Genomic DNA, 12,808 nt, shown 5'->3' with positions numbered 1-12,808 from the left:
TCAGAACCAATACTTTAGTTCTTAGCTTAGTCAAAAAGTCCCTCAGCAGGAAACCCAGAGGGAGCTCCAATTGAGTAAGGTCCCATCGTGGAAGCCACTCTTACATATGAGAGATATAGTTGTTGTGACGCAATGGAAGTTCTCCTCATTTATTAGCCAGTGGAAGCACCAGTCTAGTTACTCATATCATCACAATATCATAGTATTTACAAATAGAGAGAAGGATTGTGCTCTATCTTCTTTCCCAGCCCATAGAATGAATAGATTAAACTAATCAAAGGTGGGCTTTTTGTTTGTTTGGGGGATGGGGTGGGGGGGAACGGGTGTTGCATATGCATGCAAAGAACTTATTAAATGGAAAGTTACGTTGTTTATAAGAGTGGGGAAAGACAAGACATGATTTAGTCAGTTGGTAGCTTCCATAGGCCCTTGTTTGCATGAGTCACAGTGTGCATGAGGGACAGCCATTGTTTACATGGGTTGTGCTATGCTAGTGATAGAGTACCTGGAATATTCTCGCCGAGACAGGAAAGTGCAGTAAAGGCAAAACATGGGAGATCCCTGTGTACATGCTAAGTAGACCAGCATTTTGCTATGAATTCTGTTTTACCATGCTGGGACAGGCAGTGTGTAGCTTACGTACCTCAAGTCTCCCATTGAAATCAATTGGAAGTCTTGAGCACAAAATGGTCCCTCAGTGTCTTACAGATAGAAGGGAAGGTCTTCATGTGCTACCCCTTGTTGGATACTGCCTTGCTCACACCTAACCCTAAAGAATTATATAATAGTATGCACCAACAACTTGTTCTATTCCTGAAGGAGCCTTCTTGTTCTAAAAATGAGTGGTAACCAAGCAACAACTTCACTGGAATAGTTTTAAATAATTGAGTATAAGAACCTAGTACCAAAATAAACATTTTTTGTCTTGGTCAGTGTTAAGATCTTCACAGCACAGACATTTCAGCTCTAAATCATGCATGCACAACACTGAATATGTGCCCTCATAAACCCAATCAGTTAGACTTATCACAGGCTGAGATAAGTGAGAATCTTTTTTTCCCCCCTTCTCTTTCTATGTGAAGATGCAGTGACTGGAATAAGTTGTGCTTAAAGTCGACCTTATTGCTGCCTTATTAAAGATAATGAAACCACTGTATGCCTTTTTTAAAACAGGAATACCAAGAGGATAAGAACGACCTTGTTATTACTGATACTGAACTCAAGCAAGTGGCTTACATTTTTAAATGCAACAAATCTACACTACAAATGAAAGGAAAAATAAATTCCATTACAATTGGTGAGTGAATAGTCTCACGTATGAGCTTTGGGGCAGTAAGTCCTGGAAAGATTGCACATGCAGTTAACTTTATGGACCTGAGTAGTCCTGTGTAAAGGTACTCACACATGTAAGTCATTGAAGGGTTGAAGCATTTTAGTTTTTAATGTGGTCATGTAATTTTTTTTTTTTTAAAAAGACATCTTTTTATTTTGCCTTCATTTGTTTGGGGTTTGTTTGTTTGTAGACAACTGCAGAAAGTTTGGCCTTGTGTTTGACAACGTCGTGGGTATCGTGGAAGTGATCAATTCCAGGGATATTCAGATTCAGGTAAACATCCAATTAGAAAAGAACCAACAACTTCAAAGTGGTATTCAGCTGCTTGAGATGATTGCAGCTTCCCTGGAGTATACAAAAAAATTCTATATTTCCAAAAGTTAGCTTTTAGATGCACTAAATTCTTCTAACTTGTCTAGAAAAAGATAGAAAGTTACTATTGTTTTTGCCTTTGAGTTTTGAAGTGCCACTGATTAAGGCTCCCTTTCAAGAACACCTTTCCTTAATGTTCTGGTGCCGTAGTTGAGATCAGCAGAGGTATTTTCTGATAGTCTGGGAACTGTCACTTCTGGGGAATGATGGTCAGGTTCTCTCAATGAATGGCCCCCAGCTTTGGACTCCATGCATCCTGGTCCATCAGTGATGGAGTTTGGCAAAGCTTCATGGCATAGTGCCACTCGTTTGCCTAATTGGTGCTAAAGTCAAGAAGGTGGTTGTGAGGCTCAGCTAATTTTCTCCATTTGCCCACTGAGGATGTTGGGGTAGATTTTCAAATGGCACCTAACTCTCAATTCCTTCAATTAAGAGCTAGGTGCTGCGCCCTTGAAAGTCTACCCTGTTAGCAACAGAATGGAATCGAAATGGCTTCTCCAGCTTCATTGGAGAAGGGCAGACAATGGCTTTTCTTTAAAATAACAATAAAAAATAAAACCCTTGAAACATTCGTCAGCTCATATCCTGCTGTTGGTCTCAAGGTTCACCTTCCTCACTGAAATCAGTGGGGTCTTCTATTTACATGTCGATGGGCTGATACAGCAGAGTGTGTGACATTAATAAAGAGGAATAGTGTACCATGCTTCAGAAATGTGGGTCAAAGCCATCACAGGGAGAGGAACAGCAAGATGTTTTGTATCTTTTAAATGTTAAACAAGTGGATGCCATTACTACTAGCTACGTGTCTACTTCTGAACATTAACCAGTAACTTTATAGGTAATTACTACATTTCCTTTTGTGGGAAAGAGGCAGTTGGGAGAGAGAAAAGGGCATGATTATTTAGGACACAGTGATCTCTTTTTCAATAAACAGAAGATTTTGATTGTTAGCACTAGATCTATTCACAAAAGCTGAAAAATCTATACATAATTAATAGGAATGCCACATCTTGTTAAAATTCAAGTAAGAGGGAAATATATTTGCTAAAATCAAAATGCCTTTGATGATTCAGGCTTCATGAATGTTGCATAAGATTTCAGTGTATTATAGCATGGCTGGTCTTGCACTTAAAGAAAAGTATGAGTCAGGCTGAATAACACCTGTTTCAAGCAGGCTGCTGTCTTCTTTTTAAGGGTTTGATCCTGCAAGGTGCTGAGCACCTGAATTCTGTCAGCACTTTGCAGGTTTGGTCATATGAATGATATGTTAATGTAACAGATCACTGGAATTCATAAGCAGATCTTGCCATAAAGAGCAATAGTAGTGCAATGCTCTTAGCCCTTCACCTCCACCAGTATAACTATTTACTGATTTTTTTTCCTGGTGGGTTAATATTTAATCAAATAAAATATCCCCAGTCATACCATATGATCCATATAGGAGCATACTTTCGCCTCAGTGGAGCTCCATTAAAATCAGCCTAGACACAGTGTTCCACTTGCACAGACTAGCCATAGAATCAAGGCCATGATCACTTAACACTCTGTGTTTATCAGCATGTTGTTCGGGAACTGAATCTGAAATGTATTAACATGAATGATGTGAGCAAACACTCCTTTTTATTTACATTTGAAGATTATATATCCCCCTGCTGCTGCTGTTTTATGACCCTAACTAACCTCTGTCCTTTTGATACCTTGGCGAGCATATATCCTGTGGCTCTAGTTACTGCTTGGGGAGGGGGGGGGGAGTGAGGCGGAGCAGAGAAGGGGATTCTTACTGACAAACAGTGACTCAGCTACTTTGTCCTGTGGAGTTGTTTACAACCCCACAGATGCAAAGAGGAGTTGGCTTGTTTCCTCTTCTCGCCTCAAATAAATCTTGCACTTGCTTTCAAACTGACTTAAAGAAATGTCTGTTTAATTTAAATTGTAATCAATTTCAATACACTTTTAGAACTGTACCATAGCTGGCAGGGGAAGAAAAAAATTCTTTCTTACTATGTGCTGCAATACCTCAGAGACCCTTCAGGCTGCAGAATGTTTTATGCAGAAACTTATAGAGCATCTCTCCAATGAAGGAATATTTGCAGTCAGTCACTTTGTATGTGTGTGGGGAAGGTGGGGGGGATCTGTTTCCCTATAAGTCCCACTGACTTACATGCAAGTTATGCACTAGTACTGGTGGGAGTGTGTGCGTGTGGATCCCATGATCTTATCCCCTTTGGTAAAGAATGCCAAGGGGTGGAGACTTTGTGTGTGTGTGAGAGAGAGAGAGAGAGGAGTAGAAACTTGTTGTTTAAAAGTTGATATTTTAGAACTTCTGGGCTAGAGAATAACATTTAATACAGTTAAACAGTAGCAGCCTTCCCACCATCTATTAATTGGTCAATGCTAGTCTGTTTAAATCCCCAAATGTAAATACAGCTGCCATACATCAGAGGTTGGTGGCCAAAGTTAGGATCAGAAGGTGGATGCGAGTTTTGTTATTAACTGTTACTTTCACTGTCACAGTGGCATTTGGTATTAGGTGCATTTATTGTTCTTCAGGTAATGGGGAGAGTGCCAACCATTTCGATTAACAAGACAGAAGGCTGCCACATATACCTCAGTGAAGATTCGTTAGACTGTGAGATTGTGAGTGCCAAGTCATCTGAAATGAACATTCTCATCCCCCTAAATGGAGATTATGTAAGTGGAATATTTTTAAAAAGACTCAATTTTTCTCCCTCTTTTAATCTGTGCAGTGATTAGCCTTTCATATTACTAGGCAAGTAGAAGTTATAAAGTGCCACAATTTCCCCCCCAGCAAGGTGTGATTGAAATCATAAAAATAAACCCTCTTTCATATACCAATAGTCTCAGCTACAGTCCATCAAAAAACACCTTTTCCTGGGGTGCAAGGAAATTTCGTACATTAAAAAAGCCTTTATCTCCTGCCATTGTGATGGAAAATAATTCAGCGTCTCCTATGTCAATTTAGTCTCTAGCCAGTGTGAAACAGATTTCTAACTATAATTTCCTGACACATATTATAAAAACATTAACTCAAAAGACAGGAAATGATAGTGTTAAGGTCAACATAATCACATATTAATTCTCAAATAATACAATGTATTTTTAAATACAAGCTTTTTGTACACGTATAGTATCTTGTACTACTTTCTGCGCATGCCAGATAGAGTCTAGGAAAGCTATTCATACAGAAGGTGCACATTACCTGAAGCAAGGGCTCTGACTCCTCTACTGAGGTTCTCATACTACACTTAGGACTGCAGTATCTCAGCACCTCCTATGGAGCTGTGCCTCATTCACTGCATGCAGTACAGCAGCAGGTTATCATATGGTTAGACTGTGTTGTAATACATACACACAAAGGGGCAGGGTTAAAGTTGTGTATGCAACTTTACTGAGGGCTTAACCAGGCTACCTTAACGTTATCTTAATATTTTTGTGCTCCAATTCGATTGGAGAGCTTTTTGTTAATTAAAAAAAAAAAAAGCTAGACACTATACCCTAAATGTTCAGCAGTGGCTAGTGGTCCTGGGTCCCCAACTTCAGACACCTTAAAAGGGCCTCATTTTCTGTAAATCAGGCCCCTTTAAACATGTCTCAAGCTGGGTACCCAAAATCACTAGTCATTTAAGAAAATGTAAATCTACTGAAATGCCTTTGCAGGGTATGAAGAAAGGAGCCCTCTCTTCCACATCTTAGGAGCATCACACAATTTTTACCATACAGGGTGTGCAGAACCTGAGGCCAGGGCTCCAACAGAGTCCCTGGGCACCTTCACAGGTGCACACTGAATGAGCTAAGGACTCCTGTGAAGTCCTGCATCATTGACTGTACATATTGTGTCTTTTGGAATGCTTCACTGTTAAAGTGGTAACGTGACAGTGTTTTTGTTACATGCACCTTTGTTCATCCACCTAAGACTGGTGAACAGTTATCTTGAGATCTGAGATTAAATCTGCCACTGAATTCTGGGGATTGACCATGGGTTTTGCTCTGTAGGATATGGATATCACTTTTCTCTTTAAAATTCCTGTTAGTCTTGTCACTACCTTACCAGGTTTAAGTCCTTCTTTTCTACATTCCCATCCAGTTAGCTTGGCTGCCTGCTAATGGAATCCATAGTCTTTTTTGAAAGAAGGTACACATCTACCTCGGTATAACGCTGTCCTCGGGAGCCAAAAAAGCTTACTGTGTTATAGGTGAAACCGCATTATATTGAACTTGCTTTGATCCACCAGAGTGCGCAGCCCTGCACCCCAGAGCACTGCTTCACCTCGTTATATCCAAATTTGTGTTATATCGGGTTGCGTTATATCAGGGTAGAGGTGTACATTGACGTAATTTGCCCAAATAATGAGGAAAGGAGACTGTTACAAACTAGCACATGAACAAAACTATGTGAATTATGGTAGTAATGAGCTTGTTTTCTGTGTGGCATTGAAACAGTTTCCTGCACGCAATGAAGAAGGCCTCTTTGTAATCCAGGCATGTCTGAGTTATAAATGCCTTGTCAATCATGCAGCACTAATAGTACTTCATCAGTTTTTATAAGATAGCCACTGTTTATCTAACACTCGTTGTTGCTCTTTCCATTTCCCAGAAAGAATTTCCTGTTCCTGAACAGTTCAAGACAGCATGGGATGGATCTAAGTTGGTCACTGAACCTGCAGAGATTGTAGGTTAACTTCCTAATGCCATACAGCACCTGCTGACCACAATCTCAGACCAAGGTCAGCCTAAATAAAACAGCAACATAAAGAACTAGAAGTAACAGTAGCTCATACTTCTGTAGTCGGTCTTCAAACAGCAGCTCTGTACACTAGAAACAATGACATGTCTGGCACGCTTTTATTAGGCATTCTGATATTTTTAAAGTTTCCACACAGTTTGCCGTCATTTACGGTTTTGATTCTACATGATGTCATGTGAACGTAATGGATTAAAAAAAAAAATCCATTCACATTATTGGCTATTACACTGCACACAATAAGCCAAAAATATTGCATGATATACTTTGTTACAATCATGTTTCAGTGCATTCCTTTTTACGTTTCTGCTAGTCAAAAATAATCTTAAAACAGTTAAGATGTTTATTTTACCTTTTAGACAATTCACGTATGATGTGGTGAACATGTACCCCGAGGAATTGTGTGATTCTTGTAGTTCTGTTCTAGTCAGCATGGGGGTTTTTAAGACGCAAAAGTACAATTTTCAGCAATACATTTTGCCAGTGGAATATAAAAACAGGATATTTTAATCAAACATTTTTCTAATATGTATATGTAGAGTATCCCTCATCTTTCAGTTTACACAGATCTGTTGTACCCCTTTTGGTTGTAAATTATTAATCTTAATATCTTCTAGAAAACATTACTTAATGTTCAGCATATCATCTGAAGGTTTTTCACTTCTCTAATTTCTCTTGTGTTCCTTTATTTGGGGCTGGGAGGGGAGGGGAATTTTTTTTCTTCACACAGTACCTCACAGCCTGCTCTGAAAACTGAGGGCAGGTCTACACTACAGCCAGGATCAATGCTCTGAGATCAATCCACTGGCGGTCGATTTAGCAGGTCTAATGAAGACCCACCAAATCAACAGCAGATCATTCTCCAGTTGACCCCTGTACTCTATCCCCAACAAGAAGAGTAAGGTAAGTCGATGGGACTGTTTCTTCCATCGACCCCCCCGTGGTGTAGACCCCGCGGTAACTCGACCAAAGTACATTGACTCCAGCTACGTGTAGCTGGAGTTGCATAATGTAGGTCGACTTTCCATGGTAGTGTAGACGTAGCTTGAGATAGTAGGTGCCCCAAATCATAAAACAACCCTAAGTGTCAGATGCCCTATACCTGGTTTCCTTGCTGATTTTGTTTCTCTAAAGTATTCTATTGTATAAGTGGTCTGTTGGGGATGTAGTCCCAGGAGTTTTTTTAGCCACTTGCAAGATTAGTATGCAAATCTTCAAATATGTCCATAAATAAAAGCCATAGATGTATTCCATCTGAATTCTGAACCCAAATTAAAGGGACTATTTCTTGTTTAAGACCCTTGATTCTACGTTACAGTTCTTATTTACATGCTTTTTTAACACTAAGGTAGAGCGTGCTATACATTTTACAATTTCAGCATGTAGTAGTCAAAATTCAGCATACATTTTTGATCACTTGTAATATTTTGTAAGAGTGAAATCATGGTTATATGCTTGCAAAGCTAGTTACAGGATATACATTGTGCCTACTGCACCTTTTCAGAGTACATAAATTCCTTCAGTTTTAAAGTATCTGATTGTACCACAACCAACAGTGCTCAAATAACAAGGTTTTATTATCTGATGTTTTATCTGTATGTATAATGTTGTGGCTTTAGTACATACCATTTTTGAACAGTAAACCTATTCTGAAATAAAAAAGGAGTCTGTACTTGGTTTAAATACAGTGAGTTCAAAGTGTCCTTCATTTAAGTGTTTTCATCCATTTTCCTAAATGCCATTTCAAAAGGTTTGAATGAGGAGAGGCAGCTCTGACTCCCTGCTGTTGACCAAGTGTCTCTTGTACATCATATCCAACCCTTCCCTCTCCCAGCTTGGATATAATGTATAGTGATAATGGGCAGACTTATAGTTTCAAAATTAAAGCCTCAGTAGCAACCACAGAACTTCAGAGGCCCTCGCTTTAAATAATTGCATTGTACAACTTCACTCGTTTTGGTGCACCTGTATGTGCTATAGGGTATGTCCTGGAAATGACCATGTTCAAGTTGGAGTCGCTGAAACTTTGTTACTAGTCTCAGCTCTGCCAATAACTCAATGTGGGCCCTTGGGCTTGTCCCTTTTGGGCTGATTGTCAGAGATGCACAGCATAGCATCATCCACTAGTTGTGCAATATATTTCACTTGGATGTAGAGCACATACCTAAAGAAAACAGGCGGCTGGTGTACATCATGACAGAACAGTTTATTAACATTAACAACACTAATCATTTCTGCCAAAGAACAATCACACAAAGAACATTCTAAACCTGAGCCACTGACTTCTCTTCTAATCCTGCATCTGATATTGATACTATGTATGTCATCACTCAGCAATATGATGCCAACCAAACCTTTGGACTGCTGAAGCAAAACATTTAAATATTGGAAATAATGCAGAGAACAGGCTCTTTTGAAGTTTAAAGCCTTTATTCTCAATGTTGTTATTGTCTGTATATTTTTGTTTGTTAATGGAAAGAGATGGGAGTTATGAGGTGGCCAAAATGGCAGCTTCTAGTTTCAGTGGGTGAAGAGTTGTAGCTTTTGGAGTGAAGAGTCAACCTTGTATCCAAGGTAATAAATACAGGACACAAGGCTGTATCTTCTAAGCACATCTCCACTTCTTTTCATCAGTGTAATTATAGATAAATGTGATTATCATCATTGTACTAAGAGAGACAATATCCAGACTCTGGAACCACAGGTTAAAATCCTTCTGGCATCAATTCCACCCTTTATCCTTCCAAGGTGTATAAATAGCACCATAAGTTGTTTACTGTGTACATCCTTTTTTATTATTATCATACCTTCCCTGAGGGCCTGTTTGCTTGGATGATAGAGATCCTATGACACTTTCCATGAAGTAGGGGGTTGCTTCATGGTTCTTAGCGAAAAGTGTCACTTCTCCCAGGGCCATCCCTAGCTATTCTGGGGCCCGGAGCAGCCCCCCCACAGGGTTTGTGTGTGGGGCCATAGGCCTCCACAGGTTGTGTGGGGCTGGGCCCAGGCCTCCGCTGGGGGGAGGCTGGCTTGGGGTGAACCACTCCCCAGCACTCACCAGTGGCGCAGCTGTGGCCGGGTCCCTGCACTTCCCACCACCAGTGAGTGTAGGCCCAGCCCTGCTGCAGTTCTCAGGGGCAGGAAGAGGCAGGGCTGAGGCGGAGCAGGGCAGGGGCTTTGGGGAAGGGGTGGAGTGGAGGCAGGGCTGGGGGTCATGGGGAAGAGGCAGGGCAGGGACTGGAGCAACACTCAGCTGTGCAGGGCACCAGGAAATTTGGTGCCCCAAGTTTCCTGGTGCCCTATGCAGCTGCATACTTTGTGCATGGGTAAGTACAGCCCTGCTTTCTCCACACTGTTGTGCCATTTGTTGGCTGGCTGGCCTCTGCCGTCCACTCCAGAGGTTACTGCATATCAGTGATACTGTAAGTATGTGGCCAAAAAGACACAGGCAATGTGTGTTGCCAAATCATGAAAATAATTACTGCATAATACAAAGTTTGCATATAATAGTGTTAGAATGATCAAGTTTGTAGAAAGCCACAAAATAAAGGTTTCATTGCTTGATACTGTGGGGCAACATTCCATATGAAGTTCATCACCCTTTGTTGACTCTTAGCCTTTGTCTCTACTGCCTTGCATTTTTGTGTAGTATTTGGGCCTAGAGAACCTGCTCTTGCCAAATTAAAAACATGAGTTTTGCCATGGAGTTTAATGGCATCAGGATCAGACCTTAAGTACTTTAAGGGATATGCAATTCTAGAAATAACCCCAACATTATATAATAGAATCTAGGCCAATTTTTGATACAGACTGATGACAGGGCATATCCCTGAAAGCAGAAACTCAGGTAGTAAATACAATAATGCCCTAATTGTTATCAAGAAATGGTGAACTGCCCCTTTGTTTCATATTATCTTAAAAAGGAAACTCTGTAAAAATCCTGATTTAATTAATCATAACTTGTCATTAAAAATATAGGAAAACAAAGCGATTGTAAGTATTGAGGTACTGACCCTATATATCCACCGGGTGGCAGAAAACTATTATGGTGCAAGCAATTCCAAGCTTTCTTGGCAATCAGACAATGTAGGAACTATACTATTTACACAGAATGCATGTATTAATTTAAAATTGCAGCTAATCCAGGAATTAGGAAAGTTTACACTCCAAAAACAAGGCAAAATTAACATAGTTAAAAACAAGAAAAGATTGATTCTGAAAACAATCATTTGAGTAAAGCCAGAGTTATAAAAGGATTTTTTTTTTTTTTTAAGAAATTGCCGGGTGGGTGGGAGTGGGGAGAGAGAACATCCAATTCTAGGTATCAGTGAATAATTCAGCTCATCCATTTTCAGCTAACCTTCTATAAATAACCATTTTTAAGAAGACATGCAACAGGAAATACCTAGTTGGCTTAGAACACTGATGTCTAGTGAGCAGGGTTATTAAAGAAGGTGACAGGGGAAATCATTTCCAGTTTGCATTTGAAATACAGAAATCTTTCCAGTGTGTTCAACCAAAGCATTCATGTTATTATTAATTGTAAGTGTGGTTAGGGTGCTTGGCTTTGTACAAGTCACATGCCCTGTAGACCTTGCATTCAGTATTTAATTTAGTGCCATTGTAATATATACATATCCCAGAAATACCTACACCTGAAACCCCAAATTCTACTCCCAAATATCAGTCGATATGAAGTCAACGGAGATCTCCAGCCTAAGAGCTAAATGGCCTACATGGGTGAAATGCTGGTACCATTGACTTCAATGGGGACAGGATTTCTCCCCCATATTCCTTGCACCTGCAGAGGATGGGGATGAATGGAAGATCCACATGGTGGTAGAAAGACTCTGTGACTATTACTCCAGCCTCTAATGCCCTCTGATTACTCAGCAGGGTGCGGGGAGAAGGTGTAGAGGATTCAGAGAGCAAGGGGTTCTCTGGTCTGGCCCAGGCTATCCACAAACAGCTACTATGTTCAGCCACTCAGCTCAATCCAAAGTTCTCTGCACCCACATAATAAAAGAGAGATATTGGAGTAGATAGTAGCATTTGTTATTTGGTCTATATAGTAATGATTAATAAGCTGATGTCTGTTAAGTATTTTGACCATATAAAACATAGAAGTCACAGATACCATTATTTATAGCAGAGCCAAACTAGCACTATGTACTCAGCCATCTTTCTACACAGACACTACCACTCCTTTCTACGTTGGAGTTCTTCCACTGACTAAAAAAATTAGTCTGTCATAAAAGGAAATGAAAGCATTTAAAATGTTTTTCTTACCTTGTCCTTAACTGCATTCAAGTGGTATTTTATGTGCCTCAAGTGCCATCCCAGATGAGTTACTACAGATCTCTAGGGAAAGAGTCCATTCTTGATGCCTCAGCTCCCCTATCTGTACAATGGGGATAATTATACTGCCCAGCCTCACAGGGATGTTGTGAGGAGAAATATATTAAAGAAGTGCTCAGATACTATAGTAATGAGGATCGTATAAGTATTTAAGATAGGTAGAACCTAGTGTGAGAGACTTCCACTCCTTAGCTATTGCTGCCCTGAGGAAGACAGAGACAGAGTTTTCCTCTAGGTCTCAGCTCTAGAGAAGAAAATAATAAGCTGTTAAAGGCCATCCCCTCCTATTTCTCTTCAAATGGCAGGTTGGGCTACCAGAGACCATTTCCTCCTTTTGATTTTCCTTCACAAGAGAGTATAGCTAACCCTTAGACAATGGATTTACTCTGTTATTTATGGATAAGGGGTTGGGTCCCAATCCTGCATATGTGTTTAACTTTAGTATCGTGAATAGTGATTTCAATCAGTATTCACAGTACTAAGCACCCAAGTTTGCAGGATTGGTGCCTGAGAATCCAAACACCAAGCTGAGCACTACAAAAGTGTTCCAGGGGAATAAAATTACTTCATATTAATAACTCACAACACTCAGAGTGCACCTGATTGCGTGCACCCCACACTGCAGGTGCTTTCACCAAGCTCCATTAACTTCGCAAGGAATTAGTGCAGTACTATTCTGAAAAGTGACTATGTAAAAATAGCACCTTCTTATACAACAGATCTGTTCTCTGTGTGTATTCACAATCCTGTTTGATCACTTACATAACAAGAGGATGTTTGTAGCTGCTTTTTCAATAAAATTTGTCAGCCCCAGAATCAACACAGCTGTGGGAAAGTGAGCTGGATTCTCTTTCATGTTGTGCCTCAAGAGCAGAATTACATACTAAATTCCAACCAGTTACTCCTGTGTAAAACCCCTGGGGACAATGGGATTGCACAGGTATCACTGAGGGCATACCTGAAGCCTGGGAGGTTGCACAGAT

At 40.2% G+C, this 12,808-nt stretch overlaps 1 protein-coding gene across 2 annotated transcripts in view; it reads left to right on the top strand.

Moving 5' to 3' along the window:
- Positions 1-8,150, top strand: part of CAP2 (cyclase associated actin cytoskeleton regulatory protein 2) — a 91,701-nt gene extending 83,551 nt beyond the window's left edge. For both annotated transcript variants that reach the window (XM_032764351.2, XM_032764352.2), the window contains exons 10-13: positions 1,174-1,297; positions 1,524-1,606; positions 4,256-4,396; positions 6,321-8,150. In XM_032764351.2, the coding sequence (XP_032620242.1) occupies positions 1,174-1,297; positions 1,524-1,606; positions 4,256-4,396; positions 6,321-6,404 (432 nt within the window). In that variant the 3' untranslated portion in view covers positions 6,405-8,150. The remainder of the gene's footprint in view (positions 1-1,173; positions 1,298-1,523; positions 1,607-4,255; positions 4,397-6,320) is intronic.
- The last annotated feature ends 4,658 nt before the right edge of the window (positions 8,151-12,808 follow it).

Source organism: Chelonoidis abingdonii, chromosome 2 (genome assembly GCF_003597395.2).
Source record: "Chelonoidis abingdonii isolate Lonesome George chromosome 2, CheloAbing_2.0, whole genome shotgun sequence".
In the NCBI taxonomy this organism is placed as follows: Eukaryota; Metazoa; Chordata; order Testudines; family Testudinidae; genus Chelonoidis; species Chelonoidis abingdonii.
Note: the sequence above shows the minus strand (reverse complement) of the source record. Positions and strands in the feature narration are given on the sequence as shown.